Source organism: Neopelma chrysocephalum, unplaced genomic scaffold (assembly GCF_003984885.1).
Source record: "Neopelma chrysocephalum unplaced genomic scaffold, ASM398488v2 Primary Assembly neopelma1_253, whole genome shotgun sequence".
Taxonomy (NCBI): domain Eukaryota; kingdom Metazoa; phylum Chordata; class Aves; order Passeriformes; family Pipridae; genus Neopelma; species Neopelma chrysocephalum.
Genome location: NW_020897915.1, coordinates 2356451 through 2383503, shown reverse-complemented (window position 1 = coordinate 2383503; position 27053 = coordinate 2356451). Strand labels below are relative to the sequence as shown.

Below are 27053 nucleotides of genomic sequence, written 5' to 3'. Positions count from 1 at the left end.
CTCCAGACCCTTCCTCAGCATCGTTCCCTTCCCCTGGACACGCTCCAGCCCTTCAATGTCCTTGTGAGGGGCCCAAAACTGCCCCTAGGAATGGAAGTGCCTCAGCTGTGCCAGCACAGGTGGGAGACCACATCCTCAGGGAGAACACAGCATTTTTAGCCAGATTCCTATCTTTGGTGGTAGGGAAGGGCAGGAGGCAGCAACTCCAAGAAAGGAGATCCATAGTGCTGTCTCAGACATGGATCTCCCTGTGTAAGAAAACAGAAGGCCGACAGGTACCATCTGAGAACATGGGATCTGTCCCACTGAAATGGCTTTGACTGTTGTGGAACACAGAATGTACTGGGAAAACAAAACATTTTTGCTCTTGGTTTCAAGTAAAAAAAATAAATCTAGTAAATTGGAAAAACAAGCTACATTTCTTTTATTCAAAATCAACCCAATATTACATCCTGAGATTCCACAAACCCGAGTCACTCTTAATACAAACACTAAGGTAGAATTCCTACCTGTGTCTGGCCATTGTTATAAATTAAGTTCATGATTAGTTTTGATCAAAACAATTCCTGTAACTACAAGCGAGTGGCTTCACTATTGTCAGAAACAGCAAAGAAGAGCAACCTCAATCAACGGATGAAACACTCAGGAGAAACTCTGAAAAGAGTAAAGAAACAAGAGGTTTTGGTTGATCTGTTCTCCTGGGAGTGGTGCCTGTTGAGCCTGTGAAGCCACTACCTGTAGTTTTAATACTCTGTGATCTGTAAGTGCAGTAGTAAGGCAGGTGTATCCCTGGAGCAGGCTGGGAACTACCTGGAGCAGTCAGGCAGCCTCTCATCAGGCTGGACTCACTTTGTACAGGTCATAGCATTTAGTAATTTAGTTTTCCACTGTGTATCCTCCCTTTATAAACCCTGAATTTATCCTTGAACTTCGAATGATCAAGTCTGAATCTGGTCAGATGTTTGGGAAGTGGTAGTTGGATTTCCTTGTTTTGCAGCAGTGCTTCTTGCTGTCCAAAGCTGGGAGAACGTTACTGCTGGTCAGCTGGGGCAGGTGCTGGAACTAAAGGAAAAGTTACACAGAGTGTATTTGTCTGGAATGAGAATAAAGCACACGTTTCCTTTTTCACATGGAAAAATGTCACTATTCCTACTGTAATCCTGTACTTCTCATACTAAGAGTCTGTAGTGGACTGCAACAAGATCAACTCATTAAAGGGATTTCTTCCAGTCATCCAGGGCAAGAAAAATATTCCCTTTATATCCTATGGCATAGAAATGGAAGAGGTGACTCAGTGTGATCCAGCAGTTCTCCATCCCTCACCTCCAGCTTCCCTGTCTGCTACCAGCTCAGCCTTACAGCTGCTATGGGGAATTTGGCTCTTGGGCATAAAAATTGCGGAATGACTCACATTGTGAGGCTGGATCTGGGGACTTGGGATGGAGTCCAGAAAGGCTGAAGCAGCAGGGAATTTGCTTGGCAACTCCAGCTGCAGAAACACCCAGTGTGTGGTGTGACATGTGGAACTGAGTATGGGATCACGTCCCATCACCAGTTACAAACAGAACTGGGCATTTTTTCCATCTCCGTAATTTGGGATTAAAAAGCACCAAAAAGATCCCAAATTAAACCAGCCACATGAGTGTGTCCAGTTTGTTCAGCTCTCCTGCTACTCTTGGTCAGGAATGCACATTCCTGGATAACTCTGATGGTTCACAGGGCTGTGCTGCTTATCCCCAGTGCCCCATGGAGCTGCACTGCAGTATCCAGTTTGTATGGATTTACTCTTTAGCCAGGAGGTTTGTTTTCTCCTCAGGATAAAACTGAGACCAGTCCAACACCCCAAACTGCCAGCACAGCCCAGGTCCCGGGAGCCAACAAAAGAACCAGCCCCTCCTCAGGCACAGAATATGAAATACTGTGGAAAAGTTACCCCTGGCATGTGCTTCCGAGTCAGCCTGGCTGGTTTCCGAGCTGTCTTTTCACGTTCTTTCCCCAGATCCACCGCCTCCCTGAAGCTGTCAAAGTAGGGATGCTGCAGCAGCTGCTCACAGGTTTGCCTCTCCGCAGGGTCCATCCGAAGGCATCCCTGGAAAAGATGAAGGATCACACAAAACACTCATGAAACACGTCTGCACAATTCCAGGTCCTCACCACAGCCAACGAGTATTCCCACAGGTACATGTGTTAATAATTTTTTAACAGTGGTTTTTCAGTCAGCAGGAAGCTTGAGGAACAGCTGATACCCAACGATTGCAGCAATTAATCAAGGAATCATGGAATGATTTGGGTTGGAAAGGACCTTAAAGCCCATCTCATTCTAACCCCCTGCCATGGGCAAGGACAACTTCCACTATCCCAGGTTGCTCCAAGCCCCATCCAATCTGGCTTAGAGCACTTCCAGGGATGGGGAGTGCACAGCTGTAGTAGGAATTGTGGCTCGAGGAATAGGGGCAGGAAACCAGCTCTATTTTTCAATGAATCTCTGATAACTCAGCCCCCAGCTCACACCATTTACTGACAAGAGACACAGACCCCACTTGCTCATCTCCAGTGCAGGGCTGGAGTTTTCTTACCTTCATGAGAGACAGAGCAGAGTATGAAATATTGGGGAATTTCGCTTCCAATGGCTCCTGGAGGGAAAAAAATACAGTGAGCGTACTCATATGAGCAACCTGTTCATTTATCAGGGGACAGAGACCCAGCTTCCCATAGCAACGTGTCCTGTTCCTCACAAAATGCCTCCCTCACTCCGTGTGCTTACAGGCCTGGCACTACTGAGGATGCGCCACCAGGAATGGGGGGAAGGGGTGGAGATCAATAATTTTTTTACTGTTTTTACGTAGTGTAGAAGTTAAAATGTCATGAGACGGGTTCAGCCACCTCCAAGTAATATTTATTTTGCACACTGGCAAAATAAAGGGCAAAGCTTTTGGACTGGGAAAAAATGCTGCGCAGCAAAGGGCTGGTCAAGCTGAGCGAGGCTTTTCCAGCTCTGTTCCAAAGCAGGCAGCAAGTGGGTAAAAAGAAGCAGGAACATTTCCCTGTCCAAACACCCTGTCTCCTTAGCACTGCAGAGTGGATTAGAGTGGAAGAGAGACTGGTTAGCACCAGGCTCCAGGGAATTGCATCTGGAGGCAGCTCTTACCATGCTCTCCGGGTCTGGAATTCTTACCCCGCTGAAGAACTGGTTGGTGCTGAACACTTGCTGGTGCCTGGGAATGAGATCCCCTTCGACCAAGAATAAAAAGAAATTTGGATTAATTTGCTGTTTTTCTCGTACAAGGTTATATCCTCTAACAAGGCTGAGAACATCCAGAGAGATGGAATATCACCAAGTGAGCTGAGGAAATGTTCTTCTGTGACAACTAATGTCCATTTGGGCCATCAGTGATCCCACACCTGAGTGACTGTGCTGAGGGAAAGGCAGGGCCACAAGTGTTCCAGCTTCAGGAAAATTTAACTCATATTGGTGAAATTCTCTTTGGACACTCCTGAGCGTGTTGTATGGAAAAGAGCTGAAGTGCAGCTCCACCAGGAACACGTTGCAGCTTTTCCCCAGGGCAGCTTTTTTGAAGCTTAGAGCAGCTCAGAGCAAGGAAAATGCTAAAATCAAACCCAAAACAAAGAGCCAGTAAAATGCCAACCCCCATAATGGCACAGCTTCCACCAAGGAGCTTTGCTCAGTCCAGCACCTGGATCCAATGGGAATCTCTTCTGGCTGAAACCCTGTCATTAAAAATAAATTATAACTGCCTAACAGTGGCTTTAATGGATTCTGGAGGATGAAGCAATCGGTGTTGAACTATTTTTCTAGCTAAGGAGCTTATCTGTTTAAAGCCATTAGTTTTATAAACTGCTCAGTAAAAATTACAACTCTCAGTTCATTCCAACAAATTTCAATTAAAAGTGGGGGGTTGTTTGTTGCCAGGCAAAAAATCAGATGTTACACACCCAGATCAAAGAGAATCAATGAGACTGGATTAATTTAAGTGTTATGGGGATAGTGGGTCTTTTATTTAACAAATAAATCTGGAGTGGCTCCTAAAATTCCTTGATGAATAAAGACAAACATGTGGAACAGACAAGTTGTGAACATTTTTGTGAACAAGTGTGAACATTTTCACACTCCCATTCCCAGGCACAGAGACATCCACAGGCACTGGCCACGCTTATGAGACCTCCAAAGCTGGGGTGAACTTAATCCAACTATTCACTGACCTCTTTGCTTGACAGCAAATCCTGAAAAATACCTGGATCTTTCAAACCTTTGTGCAAAACATTCCTTTCTGATACAAGCACCTCATTTCCCTGTATGGAGACAGGTGAAGATGTGGGAAGCACAGCAGGAGAGGCAGGTGTTCCTGTGCTGTCCCCACCCAAGGGACACCTCAGCAGTCACTGAGCCACCCCAAGGGACCAGGAGGATGTAACACATCCCACATCTTTCCTAATCTGCCCAGCACCAGATTCAGCTTCCCAGAGGCCACCACTAAAGAGAGTGGAGGGATGGTTCCAGGCAGCCTGCAGGCAATGATCCTACTTCCACAGCCCTGTACTTTGGGAGCCAGGAAAACCCAGCTCCCTTTTAAGGACAGGAACACCTCAAATACACCAACACTTACTACAGGGAGAGATCCATGGGGTAAATTCACCTCTTGGCTACTCCTGATTCCCAGGACAGAGGAAAGCTCCAGTCCTGCCCAGGGCACCGGGAAGGCCGTGCAGGGGGACACTCACCCAGGGTTCTCCGGATGAGGTACAGCTGGTCCACGTCAGACTTCCCAGGCCACAGCGGGACCCCCGAGAGCAGCTCGGCGAAGACGCAGCCGATGGCCCAGACGTCCACGGGGGGCCCGTACTGGGTGTCCCCCACCAGCAGCTCCGGGGAGCGGTACCAGCGGGTGGCCACGTAGTCGGTGTAGTAGTCACTGGGACCGGCTGGGTTTGGGGTCAGGGAGGAGAGAAACAAACAGGAATGTGGGATCAGGGAGATGCAGACGAGCCGTCATCAGTTGTTGCACATGTTGGGGCACCTCCTGGGCAGGCAGTGGCTGCAGGAACGGGGTGAGTCACTGGCCACAACAGGACCCTACTTTGGAAACACTTTGGATCTGGCAAAAATCAGGACCGTGTTTTTCTCCAAATGAAAATGTGCAGAGCTCACAGCAGGGCCCTGCACCAGCCAGTGGGCAGTTCCCAGAGCCCACGTGATTTGTCAGAACAGGAGCTAAAATAAACCAGATTAGGGGGTTTATTTACAAGGAAAATGTGAAGCCATTGTTTGCAGAGGCAGCCAGGGGGGTCTGGCTGCCAGGGAACTCCAGCTGTGTCTCCAGTATTGCATAAACAATGGCTGGGCAGCTCCAAGATGCCCAAGGCTGACTTCCATGTGCCAGTGCCAGCACCCCCAGCAGCTCAGCTGCCCCAGCAGGGAGCTCAGGCTGTTTACAGATCTCCATCACCACAGTGTCTGGACTCCTTCCTTTAAGGTTTGGGATCTCTACCCAGCCTTTAGTAGAGCTTCCCTGGGAAAACACAACAGCCTTTTATACAGGATGCTTTGCAGATGCATCCAGCAAAGACAAGTGAGTGTTTGAAAGGCTGATCCTACACTTCAGTGGAGCTTTCCCGTGTTAACAATCCGTGTGTGTAGCAGCACTCACTCAGTATTCGAGCAAAACCGAAGTCACAGAGTTTGATGACAGAGTGCTTTGTTATCAGGATGTTTTCTGGCTTTACATCTCGGTGGATGCACTGCAAACAGAAAAAGACAACGTTAGAAGCAAGTATTTAACCTGGCCCTCAGATAAAGGTCTTCTTAATTCATCCACACACCCTCTGCACATTGTGCCAGGCAATCATTCCTGCTGAAGGAGATGGAAGGATTTCCGAGCAGCAGCTAAACCCACGTTCTGTCAGACAGGACAATTACCTGCCCACAGCCCACCCTTGGGTGAGACTCTGTGCAGGCTCCCAGCTTCAGCTGCACAGCTCTGTGTCACCTGGACAACACAGAGTCAGCTCCCAGAACCAGCTGGGAAGCACCTGGCAAATGATTCTGCTGGCAAAGATCAACAAGAGCTCGGTCTCACCTGTGCTGATCTCTGCTCAGTGATCTGCTCAGCACAGGTGAGACACATCCAGAGCTCTGTGTCCAGCTCTGGGATCCTCAGCTTCTGTGGATAAATACCTGATGGGAAGAAGTAAAGGAGACCAATCCAGGCTCTCCTTGGTGGTGCCAGTGGCACCAGACAGGCAATGAGCACAAACTGAGCACACAGGAAACTCCACTTAAATCTAAGCAATTTATCTTTTTTAACTGAGAGGGTGGCCTGACACCCAAACAGGTTGTCCAAGGAGTCTGGGAAGCCTCCAGCCTTGGAAATATTCAACCCCTGACTGGAAAAGTTTCTGAGCAGTCTGCTCTAGCTGAGCCAGCTTGATTGTGAGGGCTGGACAAGATGATCTCCCTTCCAACATTGGCAATTCTGTGATTCTTAGGAGGTGACCTTGACCTTCACAACAACTGAGTTTGGGCTTGGCAAAGAATTTCTGCTGATCAAACCAGCAGAGACCTTCATTTCTTGTGCTCTGCTCAACTCACCAGGGTCTCGCTCATGTCATCCCTCCCACACCATCACCTCAGCACGAACACCTCAGACTTTCCTCCCTAAGCTGGTGGTAAATTATTGTGTCTCCTCCTGAGGACTGAAATGCTGCTTATTAAACCACTGTCATGGAGCTCCAAAAAGGGCAGCTGCATAAAACCTGTGATCTACAGCAGGTCAGGCTGCAGCATCTCATTGTTCCCTCTGCTCTAAAACTCCATTAAATCTTTGAGGGGAACGGAAAAAAGACGCAAACCAACAAATCTTGGAAGCAGGAGAGAGCTGTGGCCAAGTTCCTGTGGCTCAACTGGACGTAATTCTCCCAGCAAAGACAAAACACCCATCCCAGGGCCATCTCCTGCCCCACTCATAAATCTCAAACATTGGCAGATGAACAAAAACAAAGACAATTACAGCTAAGTTTGCTTAAAGAACTTCTCCAAAGGGCTCCTTCTCCTTCCCTTCTTCTTAAAGTGTTCCCACTAAAACGCACACAACTCGTGTCTCCCTCCAGAAAGCAGAGCAGGGGTTGTAAAAGGGGTTTACTGTGTCTAGGTTTTGAAATCTTTTAACTGGTGCCATGATTCAAGGCCTGTGACTGTCAGCAGAAGGACTTTCTGATAAATCAGCAGCAGTTTGCTCAGCTCTCAGCTGAGGAGCTGGGAAGGCAGTTTCCTGGGCATCAGCTGTGATGTACAGCACAGGAATACACAGGGATACATTCCTGTTCCACCTGGAAGCTTGTCTGAGGTCATTAGAGCAAATCATTCCTTGACAGCCAACCCAAGGGGCCTGTGTGACAGTAAATGCAGCTGTTGTGGGTATACACTGATATTTCAGATGTGTTTCCTGTTGAAATCAGGAAATTCCATCTGATTGCATTCCATGAAAGCTCTGTAACCAGGAGAGTGCCAACAGAACCCCCCTGTTGCCCAAAGCCACGTCCCAGCAATTGTTAGTGCTGTTCAGGGCACTCACATTGTGTTTATGGCAGAAGTTCACGGCCTGGAGGGTCTGCCAGGTTATGCTCTTCACCAGGTACTCTGGCACCCTGTTTGAAAAAACACAGTTGTATTTTGGACAATAAAAATCACTTCAGCGTTACAGGGAAAAGGAAGGGGAGGCCTTTGAGTGCTGACATTGTACAGGCATCTCTGAGCAAAATCATCAGGGAAATCAGAAAACACTTCCAAATCCAGTCAGTGCAACAAGACACAAGGGTTTATTGCAGTTAAGAGTGTGACAGAGTGTCTGGTGACCACACAGCAATGTCAGATCCTGTCCCATGGTTGTGTCCAGCATCCACATTTCCTGGCAATACTAAAATGTCAGCAGGCATTTCTGCCTCTATAACTGCTCAGGGTTGGAACTGCTGGAGAACCCATGGTATAGATACAGCTGTGCAACGCTGTCATGGCACTGATTGTCCAGGGAGGTGACAAAATAAGGGAAGGAAGCATGTTCCTGCAAGAGTATAAAGCTCTGCTTTGGTTTGGATCCCCCCTCTTCACTCCCAAAGCTGGCAAACACTTCCCAGCCCACTCTCCTCTCTTTCAGTTACTGGGCAACAGTTCTTAAACTTCCTTGGCTGCCTGTAAGGATCTTCAACAACCCCAGGAAAGGCAGAGGTGACAATCTTGGCACTTTCAATCTCAAATACCATTTTATTTCACGTGTTCAATGTTGAAAAGCTTCCAATTCATTACAAAGAAAAAAACTAAACCAAAACAATACAAGCCTGGGTTTTTCTCTAAAGCACTTTGTGCTGTCAGTGCTGAGGGTCTTGTGCTGACACTGCTGTGGCAATGCTAGAGATTCCTTCCAGAAACATCCCAGAATGATGGGAGTGCTCCACTGACAGCCTGACAAGGGGATGGAGTTGGTCAAATGGCCTGGAAACAGCGTGTGCCCACCCACCTTAACCTGACCACAGAAGACTTGACCATCTGCAAAGACAGGAAGCAAAGTATGCAGCCTGTGTTACATGTTCATCCACGCTGGAGTCGTTTTGATGAACGGAAAGCAAATGTGAAGTATTTTCTTCAAGGAGGGTTATCCATCCTCTCCTTCAGATTCCAGTTGAACTGGTTCAAACTGGGGTGACAGCTGCTCACCAGCTCACAAAGCCATGTGCTGTCACCATGCTCCATTCTCCTCGAGCTCCACATCGAGGAGAAAGGCAGTAACAGGCTCTTGTTTACTCAACCCCCAGTCAGTCTCCTGCAGGCAGCTCATTTAGCTCCAGGTCTGTAAAATGATTTATGAACTCCTGCTTAGCATTTCCACAGCACCAGGTCACCGTGGGTAATTAGGGACAATGTGTTTAGTGGGAGTGTGATTTACACTGTGTGAAAGAACAGACCCCGTGTGGAGCTCACACTCGGTGCAAGTGCCTGCGTGAGGAGGGAGTTCACTGGGGCTCTGCAGGGAGGTGCAGGCACAGCTCCTGGGAATTCCTGCCAACTCACACGTCCTCCCGAGTGTCCAAAAGCCATGTAAATGTGGCACTTGGGCATATGGTTTAGTGGTGGGCTTGGCAGTGCTGGATTAGTTGGACTCGATGGTTTTAGAGGCTTTTCCAACCTAAACAATTCCATGAGTCTGTGATTCTGTATTTGGGTGCTCAGTGATGTGCAGCACAGCTGGGGGGCAGTGGAAGGAGGGCTGGGGGCCCCCAGCACACCCCTGCAGTGACACACCAGCTGCTCCCAAGCCCGCAGGTTTGTTGCTTCCCAGCCGGCCAGAGCTCACCCAAATACTCGGCTCAGCGCTCCCGTCTCCGTGGAGAGCAGCTCTGCACAGGGACACACACGGGCTCACACACCATTCCTGGGCACGTCAGTGCTAAACCACAGTGACAGAGCAAGTGCTGGGCACGGGGCTGAGAAACCTCTCCTGGAATTAATGAAATTCCTCTGAAAATCCGCAGGGAAGTAATGACATGGACACTCCAACTCCTGTACTCGAAGCTCCCAAGGGGACATGGGCCACTCACCCCCGGGGGTGCTTGTCCAGCTCGTGGAGAACCGTGTGGTCGCAGTACTCGAACACGAGGTGCAGCTTCCGCTTCCTCCTGAACACCTCCAGCAGGTTCACCAGGTTGGGGTGTTTGAGTTGCTGTAACACACAGGGGATGGACAGCTCAGTTCCTGCACGGGGTAAAGGTGTGGGGGACAGGGATTTTGCCTGCAGGTCACAATTCCTTAAGCTGAACCCTTTATACAAGCACAGCACGATGTGAAGCACCAGCTCGGCTGCAGCTCAGCCTGCGTGTACTTGTTTTAGGAACTGGCCACGGGCAGTAAGTCAGCTTGGCTTCATCAAGTGCCTCAAACAATGAATTCATCACTGTGCCCATGGCTGTTCTGGCAGTGCCAGTCACTGTGAGGATCCAGCCTTTGAGGGCACCACAGTGAAAAGCAGCTCTCCATGGAAATCACACGGGGCAAGAGCCTGCAGCAGGCAAACACACATTTGGCAGAAAGCAAGAGCTCCCCTGGAGCAAATGGCCTCAGCTTCACCCTGTTTATTGTCACAGTCTGGATGGGTCAACTAGGAGAATTTTTATTCCTGCTTCTTCCACTTCCTCTCAATCCAGCTCACATGTTCATGGAATCCCAGAATGGTTTGGGTTGGAAGAGACCCCAAAGGTCATCCACTTCCAGCCCCCTGCCATGGGCAGGGACACCTTCCACTATCCCAGATTGCTCCGAGCCCCATCCAACCTGGCCTTGGACACTTCCAGGGATGGAGCAGCCACAGCTTCTCTGGGCAACCTGTGCCAGGGCCTCCCCACCCTAACAGCCAAGAATTTCTTCCTAGTATCCCAGGACAAGGGGGAATGGCTTCCCACTGCCAGAGGGCAGGGTTAAATGGGATTTTGGGAAGGAATTGTTGGCTGTGAGGATGGTGAGGCCCTGGCACAGGTTGCCCAGAGAAGGGGTGGCTGCCCCTGGATCCTTGGAAGTGTCCAAGGCCAGGTTGGACAGGGCTCGGAGCAACCTGGGATAGGGGAAGGTGTCCCTGCAGGAGGGTGGAACTCTATGATTTTTAGGGTCCCTACCAACCCAAACCATTCCAGGATTCTATGGTTTCAAGACTCTGCAAACTCCCCCCACCCTCCCTTGGCTCCTGGCCACAAACCCTCCTTTCTCTACAAGCCATTTACGGTGCAGAAGAATGATTTATCGGGCCCCACATTTTTTACCAATGAAACACAATCTCACTGCATCTTTGACAAACAGGAGTTGCCTAAGCCAGTAAATAGCTCAAAAAACAAACAAACTGTTACTATTTACAGAGAAAAAGCTGAAAAGACAGCCAAGCATGTCTGCACTTGTTAAAATCAACAGTGCCCCAACACAGATCCTGCCATGCCTGGCTGCAGCGATGCAAGCTTTGGATCCCAAAGGATGATCCAGTTCCCAGCTGTATTACAAGGGTCTTCAGCAATGATTATTTTCCTTTTCAGATCTTAAATACAATTTAAATGTTAATGCATCTCCAGCATTGCTTATTGAAACAAAACAGCACACATCCTGTGTTTGCTTAGGATAGGAGAAAAAGGCTGCTTCTTCCCAAAATCTAAGTGAAAAACAAATATCCTGTGTGTCTGAGATTATGGGCTTTCCCAGATGGCAGGTGGACAAATCATGAGCACCCTGGAGAAAGTGGAAAGTGAAAAATTCTTCCCACTTCTCTGAACACACAGCTGAGGGTACTGTGTGCCATCACCTGGCAGCAAGTTTATAACAAATAAAAGGAAATATTTTTTCCGCACAACACATTCCTAAAGCCTCAGGAAACTATGGAGACCAAATGAACACAACAGTTCAAAAAAGAGATGGGACAGACTCCCAGCTCTCTCTAAGCAAGAAGCAACGGGCACAACCTTTGGCTCCAGAATCCTTGCCCAGAAGCTGGGAGTGTGAAAGGAAACCTTACCCCATCCTCTCCCTCTTCCTCCTGGGTCTCTCCTCATTTCTGCATGCTTGATAGACCTGCGGTGTCACCCACTGTAGATGTTCCCGTGCTTTTATTTTCACCAGGAAAATACACGTAGAGGGTGAAGGAGTGACCCATTTCTGTGCGAGGGTGAGCTCTCACAGAGAGGTCAGGAAAGGATCAGCAAAGACAAGGTGCTGCCATGGCTCACAGGTGCCGGCTCTGCCCTCAATTCCACCTGTGAGCCTGCACAGCCCCTGGCATTCAATCCACAGCTGGATCTTCCTGCACGCCAGGCTCCGACACTGCAGATCCCCCAAGATCAGGGGCTCAGAAAGAGCATTTTAAGGAGGAGCTGGGGCAGATTTATCAACTGGAGAGTTGGGAGAGCTACATTCCACGGCTGTCCCCCTCCTCGTGCTGTTTAGGATCACTTTTCGCCCATGTGTTTTACACCGGCTCCAACAGTTCTGGACCGGCCCTCCCAGCCTGGGCTGGGGAGGATCACCCGGCATCGCCATCCCTGGACGAGTGGGCTGGCCATTCCCTGGCACCGGCTTTCTCCCAGATAAGCTGACTTGGGCACTTCATGGTGCTCCCTCGCTCCCGAATCTTTGCTTCCCCCCTCACGACTCACCATCACCCTCACAGATGCCCTCATGCCCCCTCTCTTCAGGGTTGCCCTCACAGCCTGTCCCTTCGTGACGCCCTGTCCCCTCACGGCTCCTCCCAGCCCTGTCCCCTCATTGCTGCCCTCACGCCCTGTTCCTCAGGACGCTCTGTCTCCTCAGAGGTCCCCCGAGCCCCGTCCCCTCACGATGGCCGCGTCCCCTCAGCGCTGACCCCACTCTTTGTACCCTCACGATGCCCTGTCCCTTCATGGCTGCCCTCACAGCCTTGTCCCATCATGACAGTTCGTCGCCTCACGGCTCCCCCCCACTCCCGTCCCCTCATTGCTGCCCTCACACCCTGTCCCCTCATGATGCCCTGTCCCCTCACGGCTGCCCTCACTGACTGTCCCCTCACAGCATGTCCCCTCATAATGCCCCGTCCCCTCATGGCTGCCCTCACTGACTGTCCCCTCACACCCTGTCCCCTCATGACGCTCTGTCCCCCTCACACTCCATCCCCTCACGGCTCCCCCCAGCCCCCGTCCCCTCACGCCCCGTCCCCGGCAGCTCCCTCAGGGCTCCCCGGCTCCCTGCCCCGGGTCTCCCCACGGCGGGCACAGCCCATGCCGGGAGCGGGGCTCCGGACCCCCGCAGCCGCCCCACCTTGAGCATGAGGATCTCCCTCAGGGCGATCTTCCTGATCACCGGGTCCTCCTCGGACTCCAGGAACTTCTTGATGGCCACGATCTGCCCCGTGTCCTTGTTGCGGCACTTGAAGACGACGCCGTAGGAGCCCTCCCCGACCTTGCCCAGCTTCTCGTAGCGCTCCATGGCGCGGGACGGCCCCGCCGCGCTCCCTCACGGCGGCTCAGGCGGCGGAGCCGGGGCGGGCCCGCGGGCCAGGGGTGTCTCCCCGGCGGCCGGAGGTGTCTCCCCGGCGGGGACGGCCCTTGGGAACCGCCCCGGGAACACCAGGACGGCCGGGACAGTCCCCGGGAGGGAGAGGGGTGGGGGGGACATCCCCATGGCCTCTGCCGGTGCCACACGCTGACCCCTCACACCTCCCGCCACGGTCGTGGAATCACAGAACCACAGGATGGTTCGGGTTGGAAGGGACCTTAAAGGTCATCCAGCCCCAACCCCCCTGCCGTGATCGTGTTGTCCTTGCCACGCTCTGCCTTTCCAGAGGGTTTCTGGTTTTGACTCTTATTTCCCTGCAGGGTTGAAAGCGGGAACACCCTTCCACAGGTCTGGCCGGCCTCAAGCAGCACCTGCACCTCCCTCCTGAAAGGATGAAAACCTCTGGAAAACCTGGAGGTTTCCTGGAACATCTTCCTCCTGCACCATTCCAGCATCTCGGGTGCCTCTCACCTGATGGATTCCTGCCAGCAACCAGACCCTTTTATAGAGCATTTCTATCTTTTACCTTCCCATTCTCTTTCCTGTTGCAGGTCCCTGTATCCTCAGTCCTCCCCTCATCCCCTGAGGAAAGTGGCCTTTTGTGGTGATAACCACTTCCAACATTAGATCTGGAGATCTGTGTGGACACCCTGCCACATCCTATGCCTCCTCCCTCCCCAGTCCTTTCTTGAGGTGCTTCCCAACCCTGTGCAGGACAAAGATCCACTAATTATTTTTCTTCCCAAGCCACATCCATCAGGGATGTGTAGTCTCCTGGCCTCCCAGCTGCCAAGATTTGCCCACAGAGATAACAATCTTCTGCAGAGGAGGAATGTGGTTGTGTATTTATTTACCAGTAACTGGCAGTTCCTTGTGTTGTCCAAAGGCACATTCATTCCATTACTTACAACCCTCCTCAGCATATCCCTGAAGATCTGGGATACAGGTACACAAGGCAGCCAGTCTTGGCTTTTCCAGCCAGACAGCTCCCGAGTGGATCCATGGTGATCCCAGGTGACTGGGCTGGGAAGAATTTGCCCCTGCTATTCCTATTTCTCATTCCCCTGCTATTCCCAGACCTCCTGCTGCCCTGCTGCACGTGGGAGCTGCCGGGTGGCTCCCGGCAGTCTGGAGGACGGAGGAGAGCGGCGCCAGGCCCTTCCCGCAACGGCCACAAAACCTGGAGACCAGCTGGATCCTCCCCAGATCTCTCTGACAAGGTATTGTTCCCAGCAAGCCACCACACCACCGCTCCGTATCAAATAAAGCAGTTTATTTGGCATAGACTGAACTGCAACAGAAATTCCCGTGGAACAAAGCCTGGTTACACAAACTGAACGAGTGCAGTTAAGAGTCTCAGTTACACCTAACGACTAAACAAGATAAAAAAAAAGCACATTTCAGAGTCTCCCAGTCTTGTCCTTTTCATCCAGAGACACCGTGGCTCACTGATGCATTGTACCTTTCTTCTCTAAAAGAGATGGCAGCACAATTCCAGGTGTATTTTTCAGTTACAAGGAATTCGGTTAGGAAATCCAAAGAGATTAATCCACAGGCTGCTTGTTCCTCACATAGTGTTTGTACTTCCAAGAGTACTTCCAAGAGCACTGGGAGCCTGTTTTAAGGCTTTCAAGTTGGACACATGACCTCGTGCATCCAGTAACTTTGATAACTGTCGGAAGAGGAACGAGGGGCTGGGCAAGTTTTTGCTTCATAAACCCCAATCCCCCCCCACACCAGGCTTTCCCAACCCTGGTTGAAATGTCACAAAAACAAAGATACAGACAATAACAGACTAAATTAAACAGTCTAATGCAAATTATACTAATCAGAGTCACCAAGACTGGCCGGGTTGGCTGTGGAGCACACCAATCCCTTGTGTGATAAGGAATACAAGTGAGGTTTTACACTAGGAAGATCATGCCAAAAATGCCACTGTCTGTAAAACCAGCATAAAGCATTTCACAACATGCCATTAGAAATGCTTCAACAGCTAAAAAAGATTTGATTAAACAAGGACTTTCCTAAGTTTATTATGATCCAGCAAACCAAAGCCATTTGTGTCATTCAAAGAAAAATACTTTCAGCTCGTTATTTCTGCATGACAGTGTCATGACCTAAGAGTTATTTACTCCAGTTATTCCCCATAAATATTCAGATTTTATTTACAGGTTTCTCTAGTCTTTTAGAGATCTCCTTTAAGTGTTTTCAAAGACGAAGCCAAAATTACCTTCTGCAGTGAATGAGGTAAATTAAAAAATGTTTGCTCTACAATATCTACACCCGGTGCTTCACTTTGTCTTAATTTTTGTTTTAAAGTCTCTGTAGACCAGCAGTTGCACCATTTGAGGTTAATCACCAGTCACTGTTACCTGTGAAGTAATTTCAGTACTAGAGAACTCGACTTCTTTAACAGAATTAAGAATTACATGTCCTGCTTTTAATAGTGCTGAACCAATTCCAGCTGACCACCCTTAAACCACATTTTCCATAATCCGTGGTGTGATTTTAAAGTTTTATTTGTACACTTACTATTTCTGAAGCTTCGACACAGTGTCAGAACTGAAAAGCTTGACTTGATGTCAAGTCAATGAGAATTAGTTTTGAATGACAGTGGCTAAAATGCTAAATGTGTGCAGGGCTGTTTTCCCTTCCAGACCTGCCAAACACAAACCTCCAGCTGTCTCTAGCAACAAGAAAACATCACCGAGCCAAGACAATTCCCTCAATGTTAAATTATGGATCACGTAACCTGATGCCAACACGGACAATCCAGCACCAAACCACTCCAAGCTGTCACACACCTTTACTGCTCTGTTAAAACCACCTGTGAATTCCAGCCTGTCCTTTTTAGGGAGCGGATCTCTGGAGCTGAACAGGCAGCAGTTTGCTGCAGCATTTCATTAAAAAAAACCCCCCACAACCTTCAATTTAAATGTTTATGAGCTGCTACTGCACCTGCCCACGGACTGTGTTCACATCAAAGCCAGCAGGGTAATGTGAGGTAGTAAAACCAGATGCTCTCCTGTAGTCAGTCTATATTTAATGGTACCTCAAGAATATTAATTAATGAGGAAGACAAAAGGAACCGATGTGACTCTTCAGTGGAGGAAGAAAAAGGGAAAGTTAAAAAATGCCGGTGACAAAAGAGGGAAAAAGTGATCAAAGCTTGGATACAGAATATTGGTTCTTAATCATGTTTATTCATACTACCCAGCTGGGGAAATGACCATTCCCAAACCACTGTCTGGCAGCAGCTGGAATGCTGCACAGCCTCAGTTATCCCTATGGGCTCCCCTCTGGAATAGCATAAATAAACTACACGTCATGGGCAGTCGGATACATGATACTTTCATTCATTAAGGATTATGACCAGGTACAATTTCCATGTCACCTCACAAGGCTTATCCCTAATTTATGAAAATAAAGCATATATATTTTGTACATTTTTATATATATATAAATATATATATATATAAAAAATACACACTGCCAGTCAACTTCACACACGTGCACACACACACACACACACATGGATATTGTACACACCCACCCGGGAGCAACAAGACTGATATCAATATTCTACTTTGTGTACACACACCCTACGTCTAGGAAGTAAGAAAAATCCCTTTTATGGCAATTCTGCAGGCAGAAAAATCAGTACAAAATACTTTGTTGTACAAAAACCGCATTTTTTTCTTTTTTTACAAGATCACCCGACACGGTAACACACCCCTCAGTAATGCACTACATCCCTACAAGGAAAAGGAATAATCAAATCTTTATACAATTGTAAAAAAAAAAAAAAAAAAAAAAAAAAAAAGTAAGCTGCTCTGCAACCTTCCTTTGCTAAAAGTTAGAGACATTACCCCATCCTAGCAGCAGATTAATAAATAAGGATTAAATAGTCTATTATACAAAGCCATACCCAATGGCAGATTTCAAACCAAAAAGCTTTGCAGATACTTCCACTTCCTACACAAATCTTTGTTTTATTAAGAATAAGACTCAGTATAAAACAGGGCAACAGCCAGCACTAGATCTATATCTACAGACTAACAGGAAAAATCCAAGGGAAGAAAAATATTTAACAGTTTATGGCACCTTTACTGCATAACATGTTTCAAGGCTCTGTTTCCCTACAACTAACGAGTAAAGGGCTCTTTATCTCAGCTTTTATTAAGCAAACTCCATATAACCAACCACACAGTGGCAAGAGACAGAACCAGCTGTTCCCAGCTGCAAAAATGGATTGATTCCCACCCTAAAAACCAGCACGACTTCGGTGTCAAGGAAAGAAACGGCAAGTTCCAGTTTCCTAATGCTCCTTTGTTCCTCCTGAGGCAAATTCCCTCCGTTATTTGCGTTGGGTGGGTGTTGCTCAGTAACTGTTTTCGTGTCCAGCCAGGATGTAGAGGTTGCTGTGAGCCTGAGGGTTCTCTGTGGGCCTGCTCTCCAACACAACCACTCTGCAACCAAACACAAACAGGATCCACAAATTCAGTGGCAAAAGGTAAAAGTGGTGTGACTACTGAGGAGCAAATTCCCAGGTTTCTACAGCCTGGAGGTTCTCCCAAATATCTTGGGTTTTTCATTCTTTAAAGCAGTTCCCTTGTTTTGCAGCATCACTTCTGATAAAATCCCTACAGTGTTACATACGGTGGAAGGTGTCCCTGCCATGGAACTGGATGATCTTGAAGGTCCCTTCCAACCCAAACCATTCCATGATTCCATGATCCCATCATCTGCAGCCCGAGTACGTTTATCCCTCCCACATCTTGTGATGAGCATCAGCCACTAACCCAAACAATTCTCCTCCATCCTAAATATTTATCCCCAGTGGGTTCACAGGGATCACTCAACCCCATCTCTGCCTATGTCCTGCTGGATCACATTCCTGTGGGCTACTCTGGAAAATGAGTCTCCCCCTGTCTTGGCACACACTGACCACTGTCCCATCCCACTCTGGACCTTAACCATCAGCTGATGTGGTTGGGCCTTTGCCCTCCCTTCTCCCTCCCAAATGCCTGCATTTCTCTGCACCAGTTCCTAGGAAAACATCCTGTTGTTTTTAGGATCACACTTTTCTCTACTTTCTCTTTTCCTCAAGAGTTTTCAAATGAAGTCTCCTAACTCCCTCTGTCCCTGACCTGCACCTCTGCACCTGACCAGTTCTAGAGTGATCCAAGGCAGAAAGGTGCTACCACATCCCATTGCTGGAATGGCAGGAAAGAATTCTGCTCCAGCTGAACAGAGATGGAAAATACAAACCAAGGGGTTTGGCAGTTCAAAAGCCAGATGGATCAGGGATTTAAGACCAGGAGGTATTCAAGGCCAGGTTGGATGGGGCTTGGAACAACCTGGGATACTGGAAGGACTCCCTGCCCAGGGCAGGGAGGTGGAACAAGATGAGCTTTAAGGTTCCTTCCATCCCAAACCATTCTGGGATTCTGTGATTGGAACTGATTTCTGGATTCATTCCTATCTACTCCTACATTTAGCACTGAACCCACAAGTGCACATGTCCAACCCAGAGACTGGGGCGGCTGCTGCTCAGGTTCCAAACCTGGAGGCAGCTGCACCTCTTCCCACCTCTGGAATCAGCTGGATATTATGGATAACGAGTGAATTTAGCCCACTGTGATTAAAACCTGTGTGTGTTCTAGTTTGCCCTGCTATTTCAAGATCAGCAGAGATTATTTTTAACTAACTAGCTGCCAAGATAATTCACAGTTCACCAGGAAAATCCAAGCCAGGAGCAGGTTTTCCAGGCATCCAAGGGCATCTCTCACCTCTCCCTGTCACCTGCTGCCTACAGACAGAGCTGTGGTGGGCTGGAAGCCAGTTCCAGCTGGGAACTAGAAAAGCTGGTTTAAATAAAACAAAAGGTTTCTGTTTCTTCGGGGTGATTTACCTGTCTGACCCCAGCAAGCGGAAAACCCTGGTTTCATCGGATATCTCCTGGGTCACCTGGGGAAAAACGGAGATGTTTAGATCTGTTTCAGGGGCAAAATGAAATTTACTGGCCCGAGTCGGAAGGAAAATAAAATTCAAATGCAACTTGGTGCAAACTACAGGAGAAACAGATAAATTGATCACGGAGCACAGGCATTGCCAGTAGGGAAGGAGCGAGAGGAGCCAAAGGGATCAAGTGGTAAATAAGGAACAGGAATAAATTAAACCTTCCTGGAGACACTGGGAGATCACTTACTTCATCTGACTTAAAGCTCTTGCCCTGCATTCCATGTTTCCAGAAGGCCAGCACACTGTCCTGAAGGCACACTGCAAAGGAAAAACACACATCACACCCCATTCCCTGGATCTTTGTGTCCCTAATGATTCTGGAGAAAACCCCAGGAAGGGTATAAACACAATTCCAACTACATATTTGAATTATTAGATTTACTTTAAAATATAACTATTTTTAATATATATATATTAAAAATTGAATTATTATATTTACTTCAAAATAGATGTATGAAAAATGGGAGGAGTTTTCCAATCAGGGACAGAGGGAGCACAGAACTCCCAGCTCTGAGTGATTTAATTCTATAATTCCAAGAGTTTATTACAGCACAAACATTTGTCTGACAACTACAATTCAAGTTTTTGAAGCAAAGGCTCCTGTCCTATGATAATTTAAAGACAGCAGCTTGTCCTCTAAGACCCAGACTGAAATATTATGATCCTGACTATTAAAAAATGGTTGTGCTACACCTTAAATAAAATCCCAACTTTCAGAAGACTAACACAAATCTATGTATTACTAAAACACTTTCCCCTCCCCAAATTTTTTTCTCAGTTCTATGGAAACAACCAGAAACCAGCCAGTCTTCCAACACTCACCCCTCTGAGTTCTTCAACCCCGAGAGACAAGACAGAAGCAAATCACTCACCCACTGACTCAATGCAGAAATCAAAGCTCAGCTCAGAGGCCAATTTCTTGCTTGACTTCAGTTTCCCTTGCAAATTCACTATTTTCACAAATTCTCGAGAGAAACAGAAAAATAAGTATTAAAACCCACTGCTGAAAAGCATTCAAGTAAGAGATGCTAATTTAATCTTTCAGGCACAAAGAAATACCCCAAGTTAACATCTACAGTTTTTGCCTAAAATGAACCCAAGAGCATCTTTCTCTCAAAATAAATATAGAAAACTTTTTTGTGCACTTGGTATGTTTTTAGACTCTACTGACAGAATGATTCACATATGAGGAGAAAGTGGAATTACAAGACTCCAAATGAAATCCCACTTATCCAAACTGTAGCTTTTTGGAAATATCACAACACAGATCATTAATGAAGGGGGAAAAATGAACTTGTGGGCACAGTTCAGCTCAACAACTGTGGCAAAACAAGCTTTGCACGAGGTGTAGGAAGTTTTCCAAGAGAATTGTGTTACTCACTGTCCAGGCAGACCAGGACAGTGTCCCTTTCCAGCTGTGTCACGTGAATGGCATCCAACTGCTGATTGCCTGAGGAAAAACAGAGCAGATTATTTTATACACATAAAAGACTGATCTCAGCCTCCTCTCACCAAAGCCACAGCCTTTTTCACTGTGCTGTTTGTTACTCTGAATTATTTTTAGGGCTCTAAGATCCCAGAATGTTCTGGGAGAAGGACAAACCCCTCAGTTCAAAGCAGGTATTTAATATAAAAGCACTACTTTGACTGGATAAAAGACGTTTTATGCTACAGTTCTGCACAGCTTCCTTCACAGGGAGGCACCATAATGAACAAAAGGAACCATCAAGGGAATCCTCACTCCTAAAAAAATGCTCCTTTCCCATAAATCCACATCTGGAAAGATTATTGTGCTGATACCAAGCTAAATTTAATAGAATTTCACAGCATTTTTTTCTGGTTTTTATTAATGAAGTTGTTGGTACAGCTTTAAAGGTAAAAAAGGATATCCAACAAGGGCAGCTGAGAAAAGCAGATGCAAAATATCAACCAGGTTGTGAAGATAACCCAAATCCTGGCTTACCAAAAGCCAGCTGAAGATGACAAACCTCCCCCAGGGGCTGGAGCATGGACAAGAATTCATTTCTGGATTCTTTACACAGGAAAGGAGGGGAAAGAGCAGGAAGACTGATCCCAGGCAACAAAGGAGAACCCAATCAGCAGGGTCTGGTGAGTGTTTAAGGAGGTTTAGAAAACAAAAGGTGTGTCTGAAGTGGAAGCTTTTTAACAAGGACAGTTTATACTGAGGTGGGTGGGTCAGCACAAGAACACAGAGAATCATGGAATTATAGAAGTGTTGGGAATGGAAGTGATCTTAAAACTCATCTCATTTCACCCCCTGCCATGGGCAGGGACACCTTCCACTAGCCCAGGTTGCTCCAAACCCTGTCCAGCCTGGCCTTGGACACTTCCAGGGATCCAGGGGCAGACACAGCTTCTCTGGGCAACCTGTGCCAGGGCCTCACCACCCACCCAGCTAAGAATTCCTTCCCAATATCCCACCTAACCCTGCTCAGTGTCAGTTTGAACCCATTCCCCCTTGTTCTATTACTCCAGGCCATTGTCTAAAGTCCCCCTTCACCTTTCTTGCAGGCTCCCTTCAGGTTCTAAAAACCTGGGATCTGCTCTGGGTAGAGAAGCTGCCAAGCCTAAAGCTTTTCCAACTGACTCCTGAGGAGTCATATCCAACATTCCCAGAGAATCCAAGGGCTGGAAGATGGTCAGAAAGCCTCACCTGCCCCGATCTCCGTGAACCACGAGGACGCCGAGTTCAGGTTGATTGTCTCAAACTGCACGACCTGGTTTGGCTCCGAGCCCTTGCTGATGGCCACACACACCATGGGATACTCCTGCTCCGGGATCACCAGCATCTCAAACACATTCAGGGGGCTTGGCAGGGGGAAATCAAAGTGCTGGGGAGAAAAAAACAACCACCATAATCAGGCAGTTGTAAGTCTGATTTTACAGTGAAACAAAATCTACAGTAACATGCACAAAGTATAAATATACAGAATTTTTCACTGCACGAACATCAGGCTGGGCAGAGGTGGATGATGTTCTGCTGTTGGGAGTGCTGGGCTTGATCCAGCACTTAAATGACTTTTAAACGACTTAACATGACTTCAGTCACAAGGTTTTCTGAGTCAAAACGTGTCAAGCCAGATTTTTCAAGTGCTCACAACCCACAAATGGCACCAGACCGGGACGTACTTTCCATGACAAACTCTGGAAAGGTTATTTCAACAACTGTGTATAATTATTAAACTAAACTACAAGTAAATCCTTACCTTTATTAACATGAATTTCTGCATTGGCTCATACCACTGGAGTAGAACAATTCCAGACTGCAGTGCACCACAAAGGTACTTATGGCCTGTGTATGGATTTCGTACTGCAAAAAATAAAACAAACAAAAAAATCCCCCTGAAAACAGTAATTTTAAAGTCCTGGAAGTTCAAGAGAAAAAAACTCTGCACAGGTACTTTTGCAAATAAATTAAGAAATAGCATTATAAAAACATATCAAATAATTATTAGGGTCGGAAGGGACCTTAAAGATCATCTCATTCCATCAGTTTCCCACTAGTTGCCATTCCAATATCCACAGTGATTAATATTGTGCTACACTCCAGATAAATTCCATTGTAATTAATAAGCAGCAGCATCCTTGGAGTCCCAGCTCAGAGCCCACACGCTGAGTGGGCAGAAAAGCTGTGACTCCTCTCCATGGGCCTGGGTGAGCTGGGTCAGGTTGGGATTGAAATAAAACAATTCCCAGGCAGAAAAGATGGGAAGCTCATAACTCCTAGGGGGCTCTGACTGGTTTGGGGGAGTTTTTTCAAGCTCAGCTGGATAAAGGACAAGGGTGACTTGAGGAATCACTTGTAAATATGTGGCTGTTGTGGACACTTTATATGAGTTAAACAGGATGTCCAATTGGCAAAGAAGTACCTTGTATTATTTTTAAGGGTGTGAAGGTGCAACTGGAAGATGTGGCACTTGGAGACATGGGTCAGTGGTGGGCTGGGCAGTGCTGAGGGAATGGTTGGGCCTGGTGATCTTAAGGGCCTTTTCCAAACTAAATTAATCTAAAATTGTATATAAGACCTGGCTTTGAACACTTCCAGGCATCCAGGGGCAGCCACAGCTTCTCTGGGCAACCTGTGCCAGGGCCTTACCACCCTCACACCCAAAAATTCCTTCCCAAAATCCCATCTAACCCTGCCCTCTGGCAGTGGGAAGCCATTCCTGGTTGTCCTGTCACTCAATGCCCTTGTTCCAAGTCCCTCTCCAGCTCTCCTGGAGCCCCTTTAGGCACTGGAAGGGGCTCTGTGGATCCTTCTCTTCTCCAGGCTGAACAATCCCAACTAAGTTCATTATTCAGACACGCCATGGCCAGGAAAATAAACAGCAAAGCTGAACATCTGCTCACCTATACAGCATTTGTGGCATCCTTTTGTGTCAGGGATCTTGGTCGTTAAGGCAAATTTCCTGGAATAATAATCACCAAAAAATTCATCAGCAAGAGATGTCAAGGCCCTTCATGCACCAAACCCAACAGCACCAACAGCATTTATGGTTATTTTCACTTATTAATAACTGCCTATAAGTGAGAGGTTTGTACCTTGGTAATATTTTGTCAGGAAATCTGTGGGTTTGAATGTGAGCAGCTAATCCTGTTTTTTTGGCTTGTTCAAACAAAGCTATTAAATTATGGGAGTAGAGCTGGAACGTTTTCCCTGGAAGAGAGAAAAGTACAGTTGACATCACAGCCACTCCTCCAGTGGAGAACTGCACCATTTAGGAAAATGTAGGTAGGGAAAATTACCTTCTGGAAACAGGGAGCACGAGCAGCAGGGAGGCCAAGTCCAGAATAAGAAGAAAATAAAAGAAGGCAACAACAATAATGAATAGAGAATGAATATTGAACTTGAGGCTCATTTCAGTAAAGTCAGGTTTATGTAAACATTTTTAGAAGGCTGTAATTATACAACAATTGATATCAGGATATTTTCTCTATAAATCAATAGAAATGTTGTTAAACAAACCCTGCATGTTTAAAGGCACAGTCCTATAATCAGTCTCCATTCCACAGTGCCTGTTTCCTATTTGGAATATCCTATTCCAGGACAACTGATTGTCCAAGAATCAGTATTTCCAAGCAGCAAAACTGCTGGATCAGCAGCACTTCACAGTCACTTCACCTTCTTCAAATTTACACAGATTTTGTTTTAGAATCCCAGGATGGTTTGGTTTGGAAGGGACATTAAAGATCATCCAGTCCCAACTCTATGCCAGGGGCAGGGACACCTTCCACCAGCCCAGGTTGCTCCAAACCCCATCCACCCTGGCCTTGGACACTTCCAGGGATCCAGGGGCAGCCACAGCTTCTCTGGGCAACCTGTGCCAGGGCCTCCCCACCCTCACAGCCAAGAATTCCTTCCCAATATCCCATCTATCCCTGCCCTCTGGCAGTGGGAAGCCATTCCCCCTTGTCCTGTCCCTCTATCCCTTGTCCCAAGTCCCTCTCCAGCTTTCCTGGAGCCCCTTTAGGCTCTGGAAGGGGCTCTAAGGTCTCTGTGGATCATTCTCCAGGTTGATCAAACAACATTGTACTGAATCATGACTTTATTTATTTATACTTCCCCTTTATTTATAATTTTAATAATTTCCCCTCTCTTTATACCTACCTGACAAGGACATCAAGGTGTTGTTGATAACATACAGCCAGGTGCATTTTCGGGGAAATAACTGATAAAAGAAAACATTTCCATTAATAGAAACACACAGGAATTTCCAACCATCATTTCTCTGCCTGCTCCACCTCCACCACCATTCCTGCAGGAATCCACACTGGAGAAAGTCCCAGCTTCCCTTTAACTCCCTGGTTTGGACCCTCTGTGTTTTTTGGGATGTACCTGCCTGGCTGTCCATGTTAAGAGGCTGCTCTGTGCACAGACAGATCATGGAAGATTGGGACTGAATTTTGTCCCAGTGGGAAGAAGTTACTCACGGGGCAGCTGCTCTGGATTTGAGGAGATTTTAAAGTGAAGAACGAACTCTTGAAAAGGGAATTGTGATAAAAGTGATGGCAAACAATGGCCTTCAGGAGTCTCACAAAAGAAGGGATAAGGATGACAAGAGAAGGGCAGAAGTTTTGTTGTAGAAATTTCTGATAAGAAAGAAAGGACTTCAAATGATTAAGCTGTTTTGAAAGGGAAAAAGCCCCTTCCAGTGCCTAAAGGGGCTCCAGGAGACCTGGAGAGGGACTGGGGACAAGGGATGGAGGGACAGGAGAAAGGGGAATGGCTTCCCACTGCCAGAGGGCAGGGTTAGATGGGATATTGGGAAAGAATTTTTGGCTGGGAGGGTGGGGAGGCCCTGGCACAGGTTGCCCAGAGAAGCTGTGGCTGCCCCTGGATCCCTGGAAGTGTCCAAGGCCAGGCTGGATGGGGCTTGGAGCAGCCTGGGATGGTGGAAGGTGTCCCTGCCCATGGCAGGAGGTGGAGTGAGATGATCTTCCAAATCCTTTCCCACCCAAACCATTCCATGATTCTGTGATATGATTCCATAACACAGGATTTGTCCTCTGTGCCACTTCCACAAGCAAAATAAGAAAATATGTGGTAGAAGAATCTCAGAAAGAAAAGGTACAACTGGCTGGACATAAACTCAAAGTGTCCCTCAGCAATTTGCTATTTAATAGAATAGGTCTGGGTCTATTCAGTATTTTCACTGAAAAACTAAAAATGGAATAAAAATATACTTCTGGAATTGGGAGATATTAACCTTGGAGAGACAGCCAAGCACTTTGGAGGATTCAATTACAATCAGAAGTTGGATAAGCAGTTCAAAATGTGCATTTTTGGGGGGAGAAAATGAAATGAATAAATGGAAATGTGGAAACAAGTGGTGTGGCAGAAGCCTCTGGGGTCTGAAGTGGGTCACACCTGAGCTCTGCCAGCTGGGAATGCTCTCATGGAAAAGGAAACTTTCATTTTGGGATTAACTGAATGGTCTCCCTACCCACCACTGGCACAGCCCAAACCTTTCAAGGTGATATAAAAAATCATGTGGAAGAGCCCAGAGAAGACTGTTAGGTGAAATAAATTAGGAAAGCATATATGGAAAGGGATTCCAAGAACATCCTGCTACTCCTGACCCTAAAGAAGCAAATTTAACCCCATGAATAGATGAAGTGGCTTTGGAAAGGGTCAGAGAGCCCAGGAAAAGTTTATTGGGGATAACAACAGCAGCTGAAGTGAATGGGTGAGGGCTTTGGCAGCATCCAGAGGAGCTGCAATGTGCCATCTAGTGGGGATGGGCTGGAGGGAGAAAGGGCAGGGAATCAGTTCTCCAAGGAGAAGGAAGATCTGGCAGCAACAATAAATTCAGGTAGGTCGAGGAACTATTAATTTTCAGACTTCCCTTGCTGGCTTTGATGTGAATCAGTTTAATCCACAGAGCCTTTTCCTTCCAATGCCCAACCTCATTGCTCCATAATATCCCCAAATCTATTCTGTGCGTTCAATCCCCCAAAACTCACCTGTTCCATTGTTGCCTCGTGAAGCTCATTCAAATTCAAAGTATAGATCCCTTCTTCTGTGCCAAAGATGATGTACTGGTCTGAAAAACGGAGAGAAATGGATTATTTCCTAAGCTCATCACCAGGTTTAAAAAGACAAACCTAAAATAACTTTACAAATCAATTATTTCCCAGGTTTTGGCAACACAACAAGGCAGGTTTGGAACACAATCCTAAAATAACTTCACCTTTAGTATCTGGATGTATCCACGACGTTGCACAATTGATCTTCAAAGGACAGCCATCGAAGACTTTGGAAAAACATGCTCCCATCTGAAAGACACCAAAACTGAAACCTGAAACGAATTTAGAGTATGAGGAGTTTATTTTCTGGCACCTGGCCACTCACACACACCTGCAGACACCACTGCTCTCCCTTTCCACACACAGACTTCCCCTAAAATGCTTGGATGCAAAACACTGGGACCTTCCCCAAAAG

The 27053-nt window shown here is 47.2% G+C and overlaps 2 protein-coding genes across 3 annotated transcripts in view; both read right to left on the bottom strand.

Moving 5' to 3' along the window:
* Positions 1-400: 400 nt before the first annotated feature.
* CDKL1 (cyclin dependent kinase like 1) lies at positions 401-13087 on the bottom strand. The gene is made up of 9 exons (XM_027703994.1): positions 12830-13087; positions 9607-9728; positions 7590-7662; positions 5667-5757; positions 4741-4941; positions 3149-3231; positions 2577-2633; positions 1934-2089; positions 401-1062 (listed from the first exon to the last, which is right to left on the bottom strand). Exons 1-9 carry the CDS (start codon positions 12995-12997, stop codon positions 955-957), a joined length of 1059 nt encoding a protein of 352 aa, XP_027559795.1. The 5' UTR covers positions 12998-13087; the 3' UTR covers positions 401-954.
* A 1231-nt stretch (positions 13088-14318) lies between these two features.
* MAP4K5 (mitogen-activated protein kinase kinase kinase kinase 5) overlaps positions 14319-27053 on the bottom strand; it is a 57634-nt gene continuing 44899 nt past the window's right edge. For both annotated transcript variants that reach the window (XM_027704026.1, XM_027704027.1), the window contains 13 exons: positions 26803-26887; positions 26576-26655; positions 24720-24780; positions 24234-24236; positions 23654-23768; positions 23462-23520; positions 22318-22421; positions 21765-21942; positions 20472-20540; positions 19963-20055; positions 19278-19348; positions 18981-19036; positions 14319-17535 (listed from right to left, as the gene is read on the bottom strand). In XM_027704026.1, the coding sequence (XP_027559827.1) occupies positions 17448-17535; positions 18981-19036; positions 19278-19348; positions 19963-20055; positions 20472-20540; positions 21765-21942; positions 22318-22421; positions 23462-23520; positions 23654-23768; positions 24234-24236; positions 24720-24780; positions 26576-26655; positions 26803-26887 (1062 nt within the window). In that variant the 3' untranslated portion in view covers positions 14319-17447. The remainder of the gene's footprint in view (positions 17536-18980; positions 19037-19277; positions 19349-19962; positions 20056-20471; positions 20541-21764; positions 21943-22317; positions 22422-23461; positions 23521-23653; positions 23769-24233; positions 24237-24719; positions 24781-26575; positions 26656-26802; positions 26888-27053) is intronic.